At 33.8% G+C, this 22,745-nt stretch overlaps 2 protein-coding genes across 2 annotated transcripts in view; both read left to right on the top strand.

Annotated features, from left to right (window-relative positions):
- LOC132731056 (stAR-related lipid transfer protein 3-like) overlaps positions 1-7,187 on the top strand; it is a 41,779-nt gene extending 34,592 nt beyond the window's left edge. Inside the window, exons 14-15 of the mRNA XM_060717166.1 lie at positions 143-236; positions 1,677-7,187. Coding sequence (XP_060573149.1) covers positions 143-236; positions 1,677-1,793 — 211 coding nt within the window. The 3' untranslated portion in view covers positions 1,794-7,187. The remainder of the gene's footprint in view (positions 1-142; positions 237-1,676) is intronic.
- Positions 7,188-10,792: 3,605 nt separating this feature from the next.
- Positions 10,793-15,150, top strand: LOC132731055 (uncharacterized). The gene is made up of 3 exons (XM_060717165.1): positions 10,793-10,912; positions 11,737-12,043; positions 15,061-15,150. The coding sequence occupies exons 2-3, from the start codon at positions 11,768-11,770 to the stop codon at positions 15,148-15,150; spliced, it is 366 nt and encodes a 121-aa protein (XP_060573148.1). The 5' UTR covers positions 10,793-10,912; positions 11,737-11,767.
- Positions 15,151-22,745: the final 7,595 nt, after the last annotated feature.

Here is a 22,745-nt window from a genome sequence, read left to right as displayed (position 1 = left end):
TGATTATTATGAATGAGGATATACCACAAACAGTTAACGCTAAATATTTCCAAATTTTAAGGGGAGATAATGATAAATATGTCCAAATATTTGAGGAGAGATAATTTGAACTTAACATTGATAAATATTTTTATTATTTCAGGGGTGATAATGGACCCGGAGGTTGGGCATTTGAAAATGTGGAGAATGAACCCAACCGATGCTTGTTTACTTGGATTGTAAACACTAATCTAAAGGTAAAGTAATCACTACCTATAAGAAAAATGTGTTCATATCAGCAAGCTGAATGGTTAAACAGTTTTTGGATTTTAGAAACTTTATGTACAATATACCATATTTTACATACTAGACCTAAAACCTAGTTTGTTAAATAAAATTAACTCCACTGAAGTCAAAAGGCTTAAAAACAGAAAATTTGAAAATTTTAAGAAAATCAAATAAAGCACTTGAAATAGAAAAAATCTGCAGATGGATTATAAAAGGGATTTTGAGTAAACAGCATCATAAAACTTTTAATTTTTTCACATTAAAATTGATTATTCTGGAAAAATAGGACGAGGGAATGGCCTGAAATTTTGCACACAAGTTATTTGTTCAGAAGTATATCAATTATACAAATTGGTATACAAATCCTGGAAAATTATTTTTAATCCTATCATGAAAAATGACACAAAAACCAAAAACTATCAATTTATGCGTTGTTGTCCTACAGTTTATAGAGGAAATATTTTGATTAAAGCTTTAAGCATGTTTTATGGTCAGTCATGGAAGGCAGGTTGGTTGTTCTTCAACCAAGAAAATTTTGTAGGACCTTTCATGTGCATTCAGGTCTTTGACTTCAAACTGCAGTCAGTTTGAATTCCGCCAGGGACTTTGGAATATATATGCGAGGAAGCTCTTTAACTAGCTAATAGAACGTCAGTGGTTCTACCCGGGTGCCAACTCATGCCTGAAATATTGCAAAGAAGGATGTCTGATATCTTCCATCACCTTTACATCATTAGTGCAGCTTAAAACCTACACTAACAAACAAAAAGCACTTATGTGCATTTTGTACATTTGTTTTAGTTTTATGAAAACAAATCTTAAGTGATAAAAAATAACAACAAAACCTTATTTTTCGCAAATATTACATACAGTCATGTAATATCTTGAACAAAAAACAAAGAGTTTTAAATTTGCTAAAATAATAATATCATTAAATCATGACAATTATGTGCTCGGGTACTTGTTGGCAATCATTCTTTGAAAGTTTGTTTGAATTCCCTTGAGAAATGTAGGAGGATTTGTGCAGAGATGATATTGTTGTCTGCTTGGGGAAATTCACCTTTTGTATTACCAAGAGATTGAGGGGCGCCCGTGGCTTAATGGTTAAGGTTGTTGACTTCAAACCACTTGTCCCTGACCGCTGTGGGTTCGAATCCCAACAGGGACATTCTTTCATATGAGGAAGCTATCCAGCTAGCTTTCGGAATGTTGGTGGTTCTTCTCAGGTGCCCATTGGTGCCTGAAATAATGTACGGAAGGGCATCTGAGGTCTTCCACCAGTAAATATGGAACATCGCTATATGACGTACAAGGTAAAACCCAATCAAACAAACAAAGAGATTGAATAGTTTGGTTAAAACCTGACAAAACAAATATGTGTTAATAATGTAACATTTGTATTTTTTCAGGGCTGGTTACCACAAGCTGCAATAGATCAAGCAATGTCAGGGGTATTGTCATCATATTTCAAATTATTAATAGAACATTATAAAGAAGTTGTATCACAAAGATCTAATGGATTATAGCCATATTACATCTAGTGTTTACAAAGTTCTGTGATAGGTCATTTTAGATCATAGATTTTATAAACCACTTGCACCAAAGCGCCGAAGAATGTATGGATATTCAACATGTAAGACACTGCAGAAATTCTTGGATGATGGATATATACTTATATATAAGTTTTTAGCAGGCCTAAATGTGTGAAAATTTTGCTTTGGAGATCAGTCTGTAAATACTTATTGGTTTAATTGAAATTAGCCAATCAGAAAAAGAAAGGAAATGTTAGACCGGACAACATGAGCAAAATTTTGATTTTGAATGTACACCGTTGTAACAAGTCTAGTTCTCCTATGAAAACCTGTAAAGTAACCTTGTATACTTAAAATAGTGTTTTTTTTATATTCATAACTGCTACAGTATAATTTATTAGGTTGCAGACCACATAACCACATGACCATCTATCAAGTTTTCAGTGTTTTAAGTTTTATGTTTTAAAATTTATCTTTAACAGTTGTTTCTTAATAGGCAATAATTGTCTTCTAATTAGTCCAAAGAACAGATATATCGATACATTTCATATATTTCAAGCAAATCAGAACAAAAAACAAACTCCTCCAAAACTATACATTGAACTAAAAACTTTATCAGGGGCTCTAATGAGAACAAAACATTGCATAAACTTTTAACATTTTATTACTAGATTTGAACAAAATCTACAAATTTATCATGTAAAACATCACATTATTTGTATAGTTTCACAACAAACATGCTACATTCTATATTCAGTATGCAAAAATCCATGATCTAGCTGTTGATTTACAAGCTGTTTGTTTTTGAATTGCATCTTTGAGACCTATATTTTTTTAAAAGGAAATAGTTTTTCATTTCAATTGAGAATGTAAAAGTATTAATTTATATTGTTGAAAAACATATGTAAAATCTGTTTGTACACAATTTATTTTGTATTCACCAGTGTGGTATCCAAATGCTAAAATACTTGCATGTATAAGTATAAGATGTCACTTGATTTGAAATGGTTTATTTTAAGTTAACCATTTCTTTCATGAGCATTTTGTGAAAAATGGCCTTTTTCATTGAAAAGCCTCCTGTTACAAGTTCAAACTGCTATGAAACAATGAAAAATGCTTCATGAAACTTGGTACAATTGTTGACTGGACCATAACCTCTGTTAAGGCATGCTCAATCATAAATTTCTCAAAATTGCGAAAAATCACTATTCTGCATTGTTTTTTTAATCATCAAAACTGATTTCAGAGTGCTGCAACTTCTCAATGGAATGAGATAGAGTAAAAGGCTTTTCAGTGTTGGTTACTGAGTTACCCTAAGATCGACCTGAGGCCATTTTTACATGTCCAAAATTTTCTTGGCGATGAGGTGCCGCCTCCCCTTCAAACTCCCCAAACAGAAAGGGGGCACATCCCCCTTTTGACAACCCCTTGATGTATCATTTTGAGAGGGGTGGCGCCAGAAAAGTGATCACTTTTTTAACAACATTTCTCAAACAAAGAAACAGTGTTTGGGGCCAAAAAAGGGCATTTTTTTCACTGTTTGAGACCTCAAGGGGGGGGGGGGGTCAAAATGTCAAAACACGTCTATATGAGGTAAAGGGTTAAACCTATTATTATCCATGAATCACCATCTCCACTGGTCTAATTTCACTTTTTGACAGTTGTTGAATGATGCAGATTGTTTTTACTAAATAAACTAAAATTAATATGATCATATTATGCAAGACCGGATGATTATTGTACATGTTGTATTGAATGTGTTAAATATATATGAAAAATGGGATTAGCTAATTCTAAAATGGACTTCCATTAGTATTTCATGTTATTTAATTGATTTTATAGTGTATAGTTGAGAATGTGTGCCAATGTCCAGTTTTGATTAAAAACTTTTATTTTTATGGAACAAAATACATGTATAAAGTTAAAAAAATTTAAGTTCTGTACTAATTATTTTGACAACATTTAATGTTTAAGTGAGACAAAACAAAAAAGGTCTTATACTCACAGGTTTTATAATGACCAGATTGTCAGGTAAAAATCTCCAATATGTTATGAGGTATCCTGGTACTTTTGGTGATTTAGTGACATCTTTCTCTTTGGCTGGTCCATGGATACATACTTTGAAAAATGACCCAGGTTCTTTACCTAAATACTCTGCAATCTTAAAATATGTTTGTTATGAAAAATGTAAGAAAAGGACCTTAAATGATTAATATTTTAACTTTTCAGATTTTTTTTTTTGGTTCTAATTTTTATATTTAAAAAAAATAATTCAAGTTTGTCTCTGAGCTTGATATTTAGGATCAGATATTGTATGTTTTCTTTATTTATTACAATATTTTTTGGAAGGTGCAAAAAACATCTTCTTCGACTATTTTTAGTCGTTTTAGATATTATTAATTAAAAAGCAATGTTATGTAACCAAGTCATGCAGATTTCCTTTATTTGTGAACCAACGGACTTACTTTTGGACACAGTGATTAATTTGGAAAAGTGATCATTTTATCATTATTACACTAGTTTTATTGAAATTAATTCATTCTTGGGTGTATACATTGACTTGGTTTTGCGGTTATTTCCAATGGTACTAAATTCCTCCTGCCTGAAGGGGTTAAAGGACATTTATTAAGTTTGAATAATTACAATCATGTCATGGGTTACTATTTGTTTTTTGGAAGCAGATTTAGGGAACTCTCCACTTTTTATTATGTTCATTGTATTATGAAGATAATATTTCTGTCTGTTGTACAAACGTTTATTGTGATTTTTGTATGATTTTATGCAGCCTGAGGCATTATTTTAAATCCCTTGTATATGAACAATTTTATGAATGAATACAGTTTTACCTAACTGTTTAAGTTCTGACATCAATATTTCGTTCTGTAATCCATTCAAAGGCATATTATGTCTCAGAAATACATGAATTTTCACTTGTTTAGAAGGGCAAACATAAGTTTTATAACATTTAAAACACCTAAAGAAAGATGGACTGAATATAAAATTATTTGTCATAAAATTAGCAAAATGTAAACAATGTAGTGTTTGTCTTCCATACAAAATAGTTATCACTAAAACTGTGTTTATTTGCAAAAGGCAGCAGTAGCAAATAATGGTTAAGGTAATTGGCCAATAAGAAACTTATTGAAAACTATTATACAACTGTAAAAAAATGCTTTTGAAAAAATAAAAATATAAGCATTTCTGATGCATACTAGGCCTTTAAATACCAATGAGCTGTAAATTCAAAGTAAGATTTTTTTTTAATTCAGTAGGGTTAGAGTAAAGTAAATGGATGGGTGTTTTCAGGAAATGCAAAATATATTTCTGATATGAAATTTATTTTTATTGATAAGTTATGTTACATGTACTATTTTGGTGCAATTTGTCTTTGTTTGAAATGTGTATTTTGTTTTCTGATTATTTATTGACAGGGAAAAAGTGTGTTCCAGAATTTTGTATAGATATAATGTTATGTGTATTTTATAGATATAATATTATGTGTGTTTTATAGATATAATATTATGTGTATTTTGAATAAATGACTAAAATGGTATTCTAATAAAAAGTTGGTAGATTTTTTTTTATGCAAAACATGTTTTATAGGGAAATTGCCTTTATAAACTTTTAACATTTGAAACATTTTTTATATAAAGTATTTTGTAGATATATGTTTATATATAAATACAATTTTTATTTCATGTTATTACATACATTTACAACGTTTAAATTAGATTGATAGGTAGTAACAAAATAAGAATTAAAATTCTATGCCAGTCTGTAATCTGAAAATTATGTCTGAAATATTGATATGGCTTCCAGTAAAAAGTTCGACTTTCAGGAATTAATCCTTATGGTGCTGAACCTATTTTTGAGCATTATTTTATTTATTTTATTTTTAAAAACCTGTAAATTATAAGACTCAAAATCAAGAAATACAATGTAGTACACAGCACTGTCCACATTTTAACGTTATAGTGACGTCAATCAGTAGGTCATACAGTCCAAAAAATTTAACAGGCTGGAGGTTGAGGACCATTCATATCTGACTGGGAGGACAATATAATAGTATGATGTATAAAATGCTTTGAACTATATTATTGTCCTTTTGGACCGCGCCCCACCCCCACAACCACCTCTGTTACACTCAGTAGGATGCTGCAATAAACTTGTGAAATATTGTTCATTTTTATAACAATAGTCTGTTTTCTTTATTTATCTATGTAAGGAAAATTTACATTGTGAATTACAAAGTTTTTCATTTAATATAAAGATAATAATGTTGCACATGTCTGTCATTGTTTTTTCTAATATTTAAGAAAAAATCTTCCACATTATATTACGTTTTCAAAAATGTATAATTATGGTTCATTATAGAGGGTACAAAGTGTTTCTTCATATTCATGTAATATTAAAATTTGTTTCATTTGCTTGACCAGCAGAAGTGGGTCTGGAGAAATTCCAGGAAAAATGCTATATCTTTTTGTTAACAATTTTTTTTTTTTGTACAATTCTAAGCAAATTTTATTGTTTGAAATTTTTTCTTGGCTTCGTTGAATCTAGCCCATATTTTTGGTACTTTCTGTATTGTAATACTTCAAAAAAAATAATATTGTATTAGAAATTTATGACAACACAATTGCGTAGCTGTGGCAATATTTTTGTAATTATACTTCATGAAATTTATTTTAGTTTTCAGACGAAATTAAATATGATAAAATTATTATTATAAACAACTGCTTGCATGCCCTAATTTGTGTAATTTATTATTCATGATATTCAATATTAAGGTTAGATTATAAAAAGATAGACTGAGTCTTCAAAATACTTTGATGGCTACAATCATATGCCATTCCCTACACCCCTTTTATCTAGGACCATATTGTTTTGGTTATGTTGCGACTCCCTATCAGCAGGCATTTCTTACTTTGTCTATACACTGTTTCAATTAACCAATTATCGTCCATGGACAAGGTATTGCTCTTCCCGTATATGACACAAAGCATCATCATTTTAAAGGCTTCAGTTTAAATGCAAGGATGTCCATACTTTGACACAAAGAACCTCTAGACCAGAGTGTTTGTGTTTTTTTTTAACTAAATGTTTGTCATTTATCAAATTTCAGGAAATTAATCATTATTTACATGTAATAATATATTAGGGACAAGATATTTGTGTTTAATAAAAAACAACTTGTTTGAAAAGTGTTGATGATTTTGTAAGTAATTTTTCAAGGCAATGTTAATACCTTCAAAGTAGGTGACTGTATATGTGTTTTAATAGCCTGCTCCTATATATTTGTACAATAAACTTTTTGGAATATTTTTTTCGTTTAATGAAAAATAATTATATTTATTTCATTGCTTCATATTAAAAAGTTGTTGAAATTTATTGCTGGTGTTCTTTGTTTTTATTCATTATCAAAAGATAATATATAATATTATGATGAAAAAAAGTCAAAATAAAAGAAACGTTTACAGCAAGTGCTTTTATGTATGACACAATGAAAAAAGTTTAACCTTGAATCGTTAATCAAAATCAGCTTGGCTCCATGAAGAATAGTTACATAGAAGAAAATATGCGGTTTGGCTCCATGAAGAATAGTTACATTGAAGAAAATATACGGTTTGGCTCCATGAAGAATAGTTACATTGAAGAAAATATACGGTTTGGCTCCATGAAGAATAGTTACATTGAAGAAAATATACGGTTTGGCTCCATGAAGAATAGTTACATTGAAGAAAATATACGGTTTGGCTCCATGAAGAATAGTTACATTGAAGAAAATATACGTTTGGCTCCAAGAAGAATAGTTACATTGAAGAAAATATACGGTTTGGCTCCATGAAGAATAGTTACATTGAAGAAAATATACGGTTTGGCTCCATGAAGAATAGTTACATTGAAGAAAATATACGGTTTGGCTCCATGAAGAATAGTTACATTGAAGAAAATATACGGACTATCTTTTAAGTATTAGTACAAATGGGTTTCATTATATGTTTGAAGTTTGAACTTTTTTTTAGCAGGGAAGGTACACAACGTAAATTGTGAGATGACTTGATTGGAGAGATACACAAACAAAGAAGGAAACAGGTTATTGATCGTAAAAGGATATTCACGGAAAGTCGCTTGATTTATAAAAAATATTATCTTATTGTTTCAAAAAGTGTTGATGATTTTGTAAGTAATTTTTCTTGGCAATTTAATACATTCAAAGGAGGTTACTGTACATGCGTTTATAAAGCCTCAGTGCAATTCAGTACTTGTATTTACTGTACCATTAATTCAGTCTCTCAAAACAACGCTCGGAGACTTGTGGCTTTTTAGCTCACCTGTCACAAAGTGACAGGGTGAGCTTTTGTGATCACTTTTCATCCGGCCTCCGTCCGTCGTCCGTAAACTTTTACTATAAATGACATCTCCTCATAAACCACAAGGCCAATTTCATCCAAACTTCACAGGAATGTTCCTTTGGTGGTCACCTTTAAAAATTGTTCAAAGAATTTAATTCCATGCAGATCTCTGGTTGCCATGGCAACCGAAAGAAAAAAACTTTAAATATCTTCTTTTAAAAACCCCTAAGAGCTAGAGCTTAGATATTTGGCATGAAACATCTTCTAGTGAGCATCTACCAAGTGTGTTCAAATAAAAGCCCTTGGGTCAAAATTGGCCCCGCCCCAGGGGGTCATTGATTTTCCCTATATGCATATAGTAAAAACTTAAAAAATCTTCTTTTAAAGGTCCCAAAGAGCTAGATCTAAGATATTTAGCATGAAACATGTTCTAATGAGTGTCTACCAAGTTTGTTCAAATAAAAGCCCTGGGGTCAAAATTAGCCCCGCCCCAGGGGGTCATTGACTTTCCCTATATGCATATAGTAAAAACTTAAAAATCTTCTTTTAAAGAACTCAAAGAGCTATGGCTAAGATATTTAGCATCAAACATGTTCTAATAGGTGTCTACCAAGTTTGTTCAAATAAAAGCCCTGGGGTCAAAATTAGGGTCGCCCAGGGGGTCATTGATTTTCCTTATATGTGTATAGCAAAAACTTAAAAAATCTTCTTTGAAAAAACCCAAATAGCTAGAGTTTAGATATTAAGCATGAAACATCTTCTAGTGAGTGTCTTCAAAGTTTGTTCAAATAAAAGCCCTGGGGTCAAAATTAGCCCCGCCCCGGGGGTCATTGATTTTCCTTATATGTGTATAGCAAAAACTTAAAATCTTCTTTGAAAAAACTCAAATAGCTAGAGTTTAGATATTAAGCATGAAACATCTTCTAGTAAGTGTCTACAATGTTTGTTCAAATAAAAGCCCTGGGGTCAAAACTGGCCCCGTCCCAGGGGTGTCATTGTTTTTAACTATATATGTGTATAGTAAAAACTTAAAACAATCTTCTTTTAAAAAGCCCAATGAGCTAGAGCTTAAATGTTTAGCATGAAACATTTTCTTATGGGTGTCTACCAAGTTTGTTCAAATAAAAGCCCTGGGATCAAAATTGGCCCCGCCCCGGGGGTCATTGATTTTCCTAATATGTGTATAGCAAAAACTTAAAAAATCTTTTTTGATAAAACCCAAATAGCTAGAGTTTAGATATATAGCATGAAACATCTTCTAGTGAGTCAAAATTGGCCCCGCCCCGGGGGTCATTGATTTTCCTTATATGTGTATAGCAAAAACTTAAAATCTTCTTTGAAAAAACCCTAATAGCTAGAGTTTAGATAATAAGCATGAAACATCTACTAGTAAGTGTCTTCAAAGTTTGTTCAAATAAAAGCCCTGGGGTCAAAACTGGCCCCGCCCCAGGGGTGTCATTGTTTTTAACTATATGTTTATAGTAAAAACTTAAACAAATCTTCTTTTAAAAAGCCCAATGAGCTAGAGCTTAGATGTTTAGCATGAAACATCTTCTTATGGGTGGGGGGATGGGGGGCTATATACAGGTGAGGGACCTCAGGGCCGTCATGGCCCTCTTGTTGTATATTACAAAGGACACCCAGTAATAGTCTCGGCATTGTTGTTAAGTGTTTTGTTTTACATTTCCTGATGTTACACAATAATTGTGTCTATTTCAGGAGGTCTCAAATGTGGCATATTTTCTACGTAATCATTTATTGCTTTGATTCCCTGTGGTTCGTTTTTACTGGCTCAACTGACCACAAAGTGGTCAATGTGAAGTATAGTGATGGAGCTATGTCCGGTGTCCGTCTTCGTGCGCCGTGGATTGTGCGTCAACATTTGGGTTGTTAACATGGGTTACTCCGGTCAAAAAGTAGTTCACAGAAATTGCTCGGATGAGTTCGATCGGTCAGGTGAGCGATCTAGGGCCATCTTGGACCTCTTGTTAATCAAGAAAGTTTTTGACCTAAAGGTTATTCAGATAAGTAAAATAATGTGTCAGTAGTTCACATCGAGTTGCATGTGCTGTCACATAATTATCTAATATATATGTAACAAGAAAAAATATTACATACATTCGGACAGTTTATCCTGCCGAAAAGATATGAAAAAATACTTGCAATTCAAAATGTAGGTGTGAACTAATTTCGTGTTCATTAAAATTATTCCGTTAATAGACATATAATAATCTTATTTACGAATTGATAAAACAACGATCCCAGAAGATAATAACAATCATTGGAAAAAAATAATTGCATATAAATTGTAAATTTGTGTATGACATTTACCCCCTAAACAAAACATAATAGACTCAACCAAAACAAGCGTCTGCTTCTTTACCTAACTATGTAGTTGCATGACCATGATTTGCAATAGCAAACCAAATTTAAGAGCTTAAGCTTTTGTAAAAATAATACTATGACCACAGCAGATTTCGTACAGAAAGAAAAACATTAATTTCTCTTTAAAATAGTTCAAGGGAATGTTGTTGCAAAAAAAATGTGTAAGTGTATTAAGGTAATCAAAAAGGAAGATGCCGCAACATAACCACAAGCCAAAGTAGCGGAAATGTAAAATAAAATGTGTTTGCACTTTTAATTAAAATAGCGGAATAAGATATTATGTGTAAACTTATATAACAGTCTATGCAAGTATATGTTCAGATAAATTGGATGTATCTCGTTTTCTTGGTATGAAAATAATAGAGTAGTAAAAAGGTAGGAAACTTTTAAGAAAAAAGTTTGAAAATATCTAGAAGTGTCATTTACCTAATTGTTCTGAATTATCGTACTAATTAGATAAATATGAAGATAACCTTGATAATTAAGAATGTATAACTGATTTACGTGTAGAATCACGAATATTTTTTTCATATTATCTCCTTGTTATCAGTACGGGCCTTTAAAGCGGCCTTCACTTTTCTGAATGTAATATTATGCTATTTTTAGGTAAATCGCTAGTCAAATAAAATAATTCAGGTAGAAAATGAAATTTGCCGATGGTAAATACATAAACAATAAGGAAACCCATCGTAACCTCTGATAACCTGTCCACCCTCTATATTTAAATTACGAAATCACTGACTCGTTAATTATAGATAACTCTCAGGACGCTGTTTTTAAGCTCCAAGTAAAGATAAAATTACTGAAATATTTGGTTTGAAACAATCAGAATTGCTATTCCAACAGAAAATAAAAGTGGAAAGCTGCTTTAATGCATATTTGCATGATAAGTTAGAATAGCCTGTGCGCTAAGGGTAGCTTTTTTATAACTTAACTTGAGCATTACAAAAAATATCCAGTACCCAGTTTTATATAAACCATCACTTATCAGTCAGAGGTAATTGCTATTTTGAAAAAAAAAGACAGTTCGGATAATGTATTAAAGTGAATTGGTGTATATTGAAAGGTCTGTATCTGTATCTGGTTAGTACTGCATACAAGATCAATATAATATATAGATCTATTTATAGCAGACAATTTCGCTGATGTTTTTTTTTATTTGTCCTATATTTTCATATTGAATATGCGAATGATTGCAGGCTTAAAAAGACAAAAATCAGTTTTAGAAACATGTTTGTGGCTTTGCTGTTCCTGCTGATGCAACCGGCTTTCGGCATTTACCACGACCTTTACCAACATGGTGGAAGTATTCAACATTTTCGACGACAATCAAACTATATACCTCGATATCCCACTGTTTACCCGCCGTTTACCACGACCAGTGAGCCAGGAACTACGCCCGAGAAAGTAACAATTAGTCCGGAAGATGAGCAGAAAGCAGACGAGATAGGTATACGGATACCTCCGGATGAATGTATTATATCATGGGACCAGTTTAAAGAGCACGTGAGTATAATTAATTTACGCTAAATAATGTGAAATCACTTAATTTCGTAGGCATGAAATTTCGTGGTTTTGTCACAAAGAACATTTTTATGGGAACTTAAATTTGTGGACTCGTTCAGTATAACTAAAATTCAAATAGATCTAAAAATAAAAGGCATAATGGTCATTACCACATACCCGTGCATGCATAAAGTGAACCTGGTAAACTAGTTATTCGGTCCCTGTATTAATGAACCATTAACCTGATTCTACCCAAGCGGCAACTGATTTTATCCATGAGGTCACTGATTCACCAAAGAGGTAACTGATTCTAACCATGAGGTTACTGATTTTATCCATGAGGTAGGATGGTCCCCTGTGGTGCCACTGTTCTTATTATTTCCAACAAATTGTACAAATAAAAAGAACTTATATTTACTATTTTATTAAATTGTGTTTAGCTGTCGCATCTTGACTTTAAAATACACATGTCATTCATAGAATAACTCAATGATTTTAATTAGAAACATCTATGGTCCGTCAGCCATGTTTAGAATGGGAGGTTATACGGAGAGCACTATGGTACCGTGGTATGTTAATTGATGGCCCTTTTTTGGCTTCAGTATATTTTTTTGTAACAGAATATGCTGACTACAGTTTCAGCAGACGACCTTCACTTGTCGGAATATGAAATTATAAGTTTAACCGTTAAATATGGGGTAAAGTAAAGAAGTTTTTTCAGCACACACAGGCAACTTTGGATTTTCCTATCAATGACAGAATTTATTTGAAATGAAAAAAATTCTAACAATTTCTATCCAAATTCACAAAAAGGAGCACTCCCACTTTCACTTTAATGGTGGAAACAGTATTTGGTGGCATTCAATGTGTAAAGAAACAAATTGTCTGATTACATCGGAATGGGCAAGGACGCGGTACCCACGGGGAAGACTAGGGGAATACTATAACTGCTTCTACCTATGGGTTAACTCATTCTACCTATGGGGTTACTGATTCTACCCATGGGGTCACTGATTCCACCCATGAGGTTACTGTTTCTACCCAAGCGGCAACTCATTTTATCCATGAGGTAACTGATTTTATCCATGAAGTAAGTTATTCTATCCATGAGGTAACTGATTCTACCCATGAGGTAACTAACTTTACCTTTGAGGTTTCTGATTCTACCCATTGGGTAACTGATTCTACCCAAGCGGCAACTGATTTTATCCATGAGGTTACTGATTCTATCTATGACGTTACTGATTCTACCCATTAGGTAACTGTTTCTACCCATGAGGTTACTGATTTTACCCTTGAGGTACTGATTCTACCCATTGGGTTACTGATTCTACCCAAGTGGCAACTGACTTTATCCATGAGGTAACTGATTCTTCATATGAGGTAACTGATTCTCCGATGAGGTTACTGATTCTACCCTTGAGGTTACTTATCATACCCATGGGGTAAGTGATTCTAACCATGGGGTAATTGTTTCTACCGAAGCGGCAACTGATTTTATCTATGAGGTAACTGATTCTACTTATGAGGTAACTAATTCTACTTATGAGGTTACTAATTCTACCCTTGAGGTAACTGATTCTACTCATGAGGTAACTGATTATACCCTTGAGGTAACTGATTCAACCCAATCGGCAACTGATTTTACTAGTATCCATGAGGTTACTGATTCTATCTATGACGTAACCGATTCTACCCATGAGGTAACTGATTATACCCTTGAGGTAACTGATTCAACCCAATCGGCAACTGATTTTACTAATATCCATGAGGTTACTGATTCTATCTATGACGTAACCGATTCTACCCATGAGGTAACTGATTCTACCCATGAGGTAACTGATTCTACCCAAGGGGTAACTGATTCTACTAGTATCCATGAGGTTACTGATTCTATCTATGGCGTAACTGATTCTACCCATTAGGTAACTGATTCTACCCATGAGGTAACTGATTCTACCCATGAGGTAACTGATTCTACCTAAGGGGTAACTGATTCTGCCCATGAGGTAACTGATTCTACCCATGAGGTAACTGATTCTACCCATGAGGTAACTGATTCTACCATGAGGTAACTGATTCTACCCATGAGGTAACTGTTTCTACCCATGAGGTAACTGATTCTACCCATGAGGTAACTGATTCTACCCATGAGGTAACTGATTCTACCCATGACGTAACTGATTCTACCCATTAGGTAACTGATTCTACCCATGAGGTAACTGATTCTACCCTTGAGGTAACTGATTCTACCTAAGGGGTAACTGATTCTGCCTAGCGGCAACTGATTTTATACATGAGGTAACTGATTCTATCTATGACGTCACTCATTCTACCCATGAGGTAACTGATTCTACCATTGAGGTAACCGATTTTACCCATGAGGTAACTGATTCTATCCATGAGATAACTGATGTTACCACGAGGGAACTGATTATATCCATGCAGTTAGTGCAGTCCAAGATCAGCCGACATGTCCATTGCCTATATTACGTGTTTTTGAAATTTTTGATAAAACAATTGATATAAGATTTTGTCCATATTGAAAGATTGATATGGCATGCCCATTTAAAAGGTGGTACCGCGTTAGAGTTACTGTATGTTTTTTACTGGTTCTTTTTCCAAGTCTTTAACCATAATGTAACTTTCCTATGAATAGCTATGTAACGTTTCCCATATACGATTTGCCTTTTTTTCTAACAAAGATATGCACTTATATGCAATTTTGAAAAGAAGACACCAGTACTTATTTAAGTTAACTGGCTCCATTGAGTCACTTATCTTTTGATTATAATATTGTTATTCAGACATTGCGAGTACATGTTATTTGGATATTCATTTGACATTCCATAGTTAATATACATGTATACACAAAAATGATGATGGCAACTAAATGTTCAAATATCAGTAATTATCTTTCTTCTTGGTCTTTGTTTCATTTTTCACAATTTAGGTGTATTATAATTATTATTATTTTTAACATTTTTATTATTATTATTATCTTTGTATTATAATAGGTTGTTGGTAGAAACTGGCTGGACATCTACGATATAGATGATGATGATGCACTTTTTCCAGGGGCTATAACATTGGAATCTGGTCAATGATACGCACATTAGACGAGATGCCAGTATACGGTTTGTTATATGGTTTAATAACTTTATATCTGACGTAATTTTTGAGGTAATAAGTATGCGAACCAATGGTATACCGGGTTTTATCTGTAAAAATTCAGAGTATTTCATCTACGGTCTAATCCGTACATTTTTATTTGTATAATTTCGTAAATTTGTAACTTTTCAAACACGCTAAATTGTTGTATTTTGTTTGTAAAGTCATATTTCACGATTTAATTTTCTTAAACTTTACTTGATATCAAAAAGTTTTAAAAGTTACACCGCAAAGTAACTATTAACTTGACTTACTTATTTTTATACCTGCGGCGTTGAGCGTCTTACATGTCACCTTCTTAATATCGCTACCATGGAAACATTGCTTTAAAAAGAATATTCTGGCCGACAAATAAAAAGAAATTGTGCTCGTTTTTCGTGAATATATATGTATCCCACATTGCTGTGTATTTTCACAATCCATATTTTCATATGTGCAACGCGAAAATCTATTGCAAGTCTCTCACTTCTTAGAGTATTATACACGTTGCTTTTATACGTCTGCCCAAGAAATTTGATTAAATTTGGTTGATGACTTTCATCAGCAATTACTGTCCATGTTTTACAAACAGATTAAGACACACGTCTATTGTTTACATTTTTTTATTCTTCAATCGGACAATAACTTTATCCACTAAAATGGTATTCGGCGTGAGATCTCTTGTTCTTACGACTTAATATATTTTCAAACAATTTGATTTTTACAGAGTAGAAGCTCTGAACCAGTGCCTATATATATGGGGAACAGAACAGCGTGTACGTGACGGAAAGGCTGTTTTTCGACCTAGAACAGGTAAAACATTTATTTTTTTACCAACTGCTTAATTTCAAAATCATACTTTGGTCAATGTTACCAATGCTGAAATCTTTCATACCATACAATGCAAATTCAAATAACATTTATAAAGAAATAAAGAATTTCCCCACCATGCTTCCTTACCTTTGTCATTCCAGAACAATAATCAACTTTCAATTTTAATAATGAGTAAAAAATATTGTATTTTTTGGTTACGGTTTACGTCGCACCAACACAGTATAGGTCATAGGGTGTTTCTTCAGCTTTACTGGTGGAGCAAGACCTCAGGTGCCCCACTGTACATTGTTTCAGGCACAAACTGGCACCTGAGACGTTCTGTACGCTGGCTGAAAGCTTTGTCACAAATAAAAGTTATATAAAGAAACATTAATTAATAATTCCAGGTAATTCTCTTCTATTTCCTGCAAGAGAGGACTATGTGGTAAGCTCCTATCCTAGTAAATACCTCTTATATTTCTTCTGCTATGAGGCGCTAAACCAACGAGACGGCAGATGTCCTCTTGGAATAGTAATATTACTTGTTAAGGTACATGAATTATTTCTCAATAAATAAGTATATATGTGCTAACATGATCAAGGAAAAGATATGCACATAACTATAGAAGGCCTTTCGTTTTATTTCATATCAGAATATAATCCCATGATTATGGAGATTCGCTTTATACTTTTATTAATCTTGATTTCATACCTAAATAAAGCAGGGGGACAATGAATAGTACACTGTATTTTAAAAATCCATTTAATTTACTACGCGCTTATTTATTTGTTTTACAAGAAATTAGGGTATTTTTTATTTGTTTTAAATTATAAAAAGCAAATGCTTTTATGCTATTATACGCTATCTTGATTACATTTTCAATTGAACTGAATTTTTACTTAGAAACTGTTTTTAAATACTTATTTTATCATGTATTTTTCACAAGGATGAGAGAGATTGGAACCTTGGTGGGGACGGTGTTCCAGAGGGGCAACTCAAGCTAAATGACATTCCATGGAGCGAAATAGAAAGATCAATGATAAATTGTTTCGGTCAAAAGTTTAAGGACGACACTCACCCACAGGTGAACTGGGTTTGGCGCGGAGGTAGGGGTTTATCTCAGGATGTATATCTTTGTTGAAAGTCCCATTTACACTGTCCCGATAATGGCCATGGTATCGCTACGGCGTCTTAAACTGGTGAACCCGAGTGTTCCGTGGTGTTTTTCTGAAAAACAAAAATCAAATTGCGTTTACACATCCCCGACATAGCCCAGGTGTATTCCTGGTTCAGTACCCGATATAGCACCGGATTTATTCGGCAAGTGCCGATGGTAACCCGGTGTATTTCAGGTTGATCCCGGTGGAAACCCGACTATACACGGTTTCATCACGGTCCATCCCGACCATTGCTGATTTCGCCACGCTAACGCTTTTGATGATGCCGATACTGCCAGAGTGACACCCCGGTAATGCACCGATGCTTCCCGGTTCACAGTTATTAGAATAAAACTGCCATTTGACATTTGATAAAAAGACAGCAGAGATGCCACCAAATGGAAAGGTGAAGAAGAAAACAAAATGATCCAAAGTAGCACTTCAAGTGTATACACATGTATATGTTATCACATGTGGTCGTGACGCCACCATCTATCATTGTATAACCGTGACTAGACGACAGTATCTGGGACATTGTCGGGTCAAACCGAAGTGTTGTCGCCAATAATCGCAATGCACCCTGACTTTATCGTAGCTTTGCCTGTTTTTACCGTGGCGACCTCGTGTCATCACCGGGACTATGCCATTGATTAACACGCATCCCGGTTTGCCACTGTTTGTCACGGTTTGGATGCGGTATAGCTACGGGGGTTCCACGGCGATTCCCGATGCCAAGCCGACATAACACGGTTCTAGGCTTCCTTCCCTTATGTGCTGGTGAGCCCCGGCTATATTAAACATTTTAATACAACCGTGGCGATCTCCCGGCTTGTCCCGGTTCACCACAGTTTGTCCCGGTACTTCACGGAATCGCTACGGCCCTAAGCCGGTTTACCACAGGTGATCGCGGTGGACAAAACCGTGGCAAACCGGGATGCCAAACCGGGACTGTGTACATGGGGCTTAAGCAAAATCATTGCTCAGCGTTTCCTATCATGATAAAATAGTATCGCATAATGAGCGTAGCTAAATAGAAATAAAAGTGTATTAGTTAATTTCCTTCATAGTTATAGAAAAAGTGTAAGACATGAAATTCTATAATTCAAAAGCAAACAAATTCAAATGAGAGAAAGAATAAAGGCGGATGTGTGTGAGTGTAGGTGTGTGTGTGTGTGGGGGGGGACTCCGTGATTTGGCCTTATTATATTTATAGCTCTTTTACATAGTTTCCTTTCTGTCAATAACTGTTGTATATGTAAACTGCTGTAATGGTTTTTACATGTACTCGCATTTTCTATTTTGGACAATACCATTAATGAGCCGCGTCATGACAAAACCAACGTTATGCGATTGCGACCAGCATGGATCCAGACCAGCCTGCGCATCCTCGCAGTCTGATCAGGATCATGCTGGTCGCTATCAGTTTCTCTACTTGTAATAGGGTTTGTAAGCGAACAGCATGGATCCTGATCAGACTGCGCGGATGCGCAGGCTGGTCTGGATCCATGCTGGTCGCAAACGCACTATGTTGGTTTTGTCGTGACGCTGCTCAATTTTGCGTTTGTTTTTTTTTATTCAGAGGAATGTGCTGTCCCGCGGTCCGAAGTTCACAACGCTGCTATTATGAATGCATAACTGACATCTCAACAATCTGTGGCATGAAGAAACAACATACATACGATTCGTGAAATGAAATTGAAATTTTCTTTATGATTATATTTGTATGTCATATAAGTCATAATTTTGAATATAAATCGTTAAATTGCTGGTTAAAACTGGAATAACAGTGTTTTATAGGCGCATTATGCCTCGGAAACTCTGGACTTTGCATCTTCAGAAAAGACAAATATTTTTAGAGCATGTAAGATACTTGTCACTAACTTTAAGAAAGTTAAGCTCAATGGGAAATTCTTTGTCATTAAAGTAGCAAAATGTTAACAAAGTAGTATTTGTTTTGCATTCAAAATACGTAACCGCTATTTGTACCATTTGCCAAAAAACAACAGAAACACGATAACTCAGGTATTTCGCCATTGAGACACAGTTTGGATACTATTCACACGACACCAAAAATAGAAATTTAAAGCTTCTTAGAAAAAAATATTTCTGGTACATAATGGGCCTTTAACATTTTTTTCAGCAATGTCTGATCTTAAATAACATTTAAATACCATCTTTAGCACATATTTCAGGATGAATTCATTTTCGAATTTAAATTGAAATAAAAGTAGACAGGCAATATAACTTTGCATGTTTTGTAATTGAATTGTTTCCCTACTTTACTCTCTAGCCTGCTGTTTGTACCAAATTGCAGAATGCAGGATAAAGTATACATGCAAGAGGATATTGAATGAGTGTTGCTTAATACTAAATTCATTGAACGAGTTGAATAAAATCATATTATGCGAGCCTCTGGCGAGCATAATATTGTTTTATTCAACGAGTTCAATAAATTTAGTATTGAATCTACACGAATATAATATTCTATTTATCACATATAATCACATATATGAAATAAGAACAGTAAACTGTTAAAATGAGTTTTTTTTTCAATGACGCGCCTAAAGTGTAACGCTTACATTAGCGCGCTTTAACGCTATGCTTCTATATTATTAGTTATAAAGATTGTTGACAGGTTATATGGCCCTTTATTACCCTTCCAGATTTTCCTCGCCTTTTTGATTGGGTATTGATCACCCGAAAGAAATTGATATTACCGAGCCAGACGGGTAATATACACACTAAATTTCCCCGTTGGGTAACCCTAGTTCTAAACAACATGCGCTGTGGCGATGCACGTACGGTTTGATTTTACGCGATGTAAAGTCCGATTTACAAGCACTTTTTAACTGTCAAATGATAAATATTTACCAAAAATAGAGTAATCATCCTTATTCTCATCAGTATTGAAAACAAATATGACCTTGTGAAAGCTTGATATTAATTCCAAAATAGTGCGTTCAACAGACTAATCCTTTTCTCTTGTTTACATTCGTTTGGTTCGAAAGAAAATACGTCATGTATTTATGTGACGTCATGTAGTGGTGAAGGGGTACACTAAAGGGAATCTTATTTTGACGTTTCATTTGAAGTAGCAATGATTTATTTTAAAATCGTTTTAACTCGACAGGGGAAGGGTAATAAAATTATTATTTTGGTTTTGGAGTGATATATGTGGATATATTACCTGCCAAGATAAAATATATCACTCGCCTGACGGCTCGGGTGATATAAAATTTTGACAGGTAATATATCCACATATATCACTCCAAAACCAAAAAAACATATAATATAAACGGCTGTTCGTAAATATAACCCGAGCCGTTAGGCGAGGGTTATATTGCAAACAGCCGTTTATATAGGGCCATATAGCATGTCAGGAATCTTTATAACGAATTTATCATACAGCAAGCATCATTCTGTTTGGAAAAAGTAAGATATTTTCAAAAATCGACAGCAGAACAAAAATCGTCACGATTATCCAATGAAAAGCGACGTTACAAACGTGCAGTATTATAAAGCGCAAATGACGTCAAGTCATAGAGGATATTGCACGAGTTGAATAAAATTAATTATGCGAGCCTCTGGCTTTATTCAACATGTGCAATAAATTCAGTAATGAACTTAGACGAATTTAATATTCTATTTATCACATTTTCAAAATAAAGACCGTTTAAAGTGAAATAAGAGTCATTTTTCATTGACGCGCCTTTAGTATGACCCTAACATTTAGCGCGTCTTTACACTATGTGCTAATGACGTCACGTCAAAATATATGCACGGCCGTGCAATACCATAATTATTTACGGAGTCGCAAAATCGGCACGGGTGTGTGATAAAAAGTGTTATTACACTAAGTGTAATATCGTTTTTATTAAATGGCTTTATTACACTCCTGCGCCGTGGTTTATGTGATAATGAGCTATATGTCGTGGGAATATCATATGAAACGCCGAAGAGCAGTAACAAAGTTCATATAAACACATACTATTTCAACGGTAATACACTAGTATCAAAAGAGTATACGTTTGCAAATGTTATTACAATTAACTTTTTTCTAGACAAACAATTTTATTTACTATATCACAGTTTATTACTAAAAATGTCGCCTGTCTGTCTATCTGAAATAAATAAAAAAAAAATGGCGTAAATTTTGTACTTTAAAATGCTTGAGGTCAGGCAGTGTTAACCACAGACATGCGTTTTCGTTTCCTTCTGTTTTGTTTCCTTATATAACTTCTAAACTTAAAACGCTTCAGGTAACCTCCTTTATGTACATTATATCCATTAAATGATTGATGGTTTTTGACATTTTTGATTTTCGAAAATTGACTGTAAATGAAATCAAGCTCTAGATCTATGTATTCAAATACCATGCAACAAAAGAGTGAATAGACAATTATGAGACTTTATGAATTAGAATTAAAACAAAAATGGTATCTGTTAAATGATTGACAAAACATAATAAGTATGTTATTGGATCGTAAAATAAAAAAAAAATTATTGTCATATTTATCAATTGCAAAAACTAGAAATATCCATATTTCTATATTCTATAACAATTACATGTACACGTACTTATTTCTAATATCTTTTCAATGAGACAATATGATATGTTTATTTTTATATGAAATGAGAGAGGGAGAGAGAGAGAGAGAGAGGGAGAGAGAGAGAGAGAGAGAGAGAGAGAGAGAGAGAGAGAGAGAGAGAGCTTCAAATTAATAGTCTGAACAGAAACAGGAGATGGCTTAATGTATAAAATATGATTCTTTATTCCTTGAGGCTATCACCGTGGGATAAGACAGACCTACCACCGTGGGTTGTTTGAAGTTAACGGTATTTCATGAGTCTATTACCGTGTAAGCGCTCTCTAATAGCTCTATCACCGTGGGTTGTAAGATTTTACTGCATTCCCTGAGGCTATCACTGTGGGTTAATTTGCGATAATAACCCTCTTAAAGACCTATCACTTAGGATTGTGTGAACTTTATTGTATTTCCTGAGACTAAAATGGGCTTTATTACGATAAGAACCCTCTAAAAGGCCTATCACCTAGGGTCACCTTCGCTGCATTTTACTATATTTTATGAGGCTATTAACGTGATTTTATTGCGATAAATACAAAAAGGCCTATCACAATGGGTTCTGAGAGTTTTACTTATTTCCTGAGAATTACGTTAGTTCTACTCGCGCCATAGCGCGGAGCTATTTTTACTATTGTTGATTTTATCCATAACCCTCGCTTATTATAGTTGTAATACTGGGTTCCTTCGTGTGAGCATTTATTCTATTCCCCCGAGGCTTTCTCCGCGGGTTTCTTTGCAAAACGAACCCTCAAAAAGGTCCACCACCGTGGGTTGTGTGAGCTTTACCTAATTTTCCTAGACTATCACGATTGATTTTATTGCGAGTAGAACCATCTAAAAGGGGTATTACCGTAGGTTCTGTGAGCTTTACTGTATTCCCGGAGGCTGTCATCGTGGCTTGTATGAACTTTACTGTATTTCATGAGGCTATCAACGTGATTTTATTGCAATAAATACATTTGAAAAGGCCTATCACAATGGGTTCTGAGAGTTTT

This window comes from Ruditapes philippinarum, unplaced genomic scaffold (genome assembly GCF_026571515.1).
Source record: "Ruditapes philippinarum isolate M1 unplaced genomic scaffold, ASM2657151v2 ctg1239_1_1_1_1, whole genome shotgun sequence".
Classification (NCBI taxonomy): Eukaryota; Metazoa; Mollusca; class Bivalvia; order Venerida; family Veneridae; genus Ruditapes; species Ruditapes philippinarum.
Note: the sequence above shows the minus strand (reverse complement) of the source record. Positions and strands in the feature narration are given on the sequence as shown.

Coding starts and splice junctions, on each gene's coding strand:
- LOC132731055 (XM_060717165.1), top strand. CDS start 11,768: ATGTTTGTGGCTTTGCTGTTCCTGCTGATGCAACCGGCTTTCGGCATT. Junction 12,044..15,060: donor GGGACCAGTTTAAAGAGCAC/GTGAGTATAATT, acceptor GTATTATAATAG/GTTGTTGGTAGAAACTGGCT.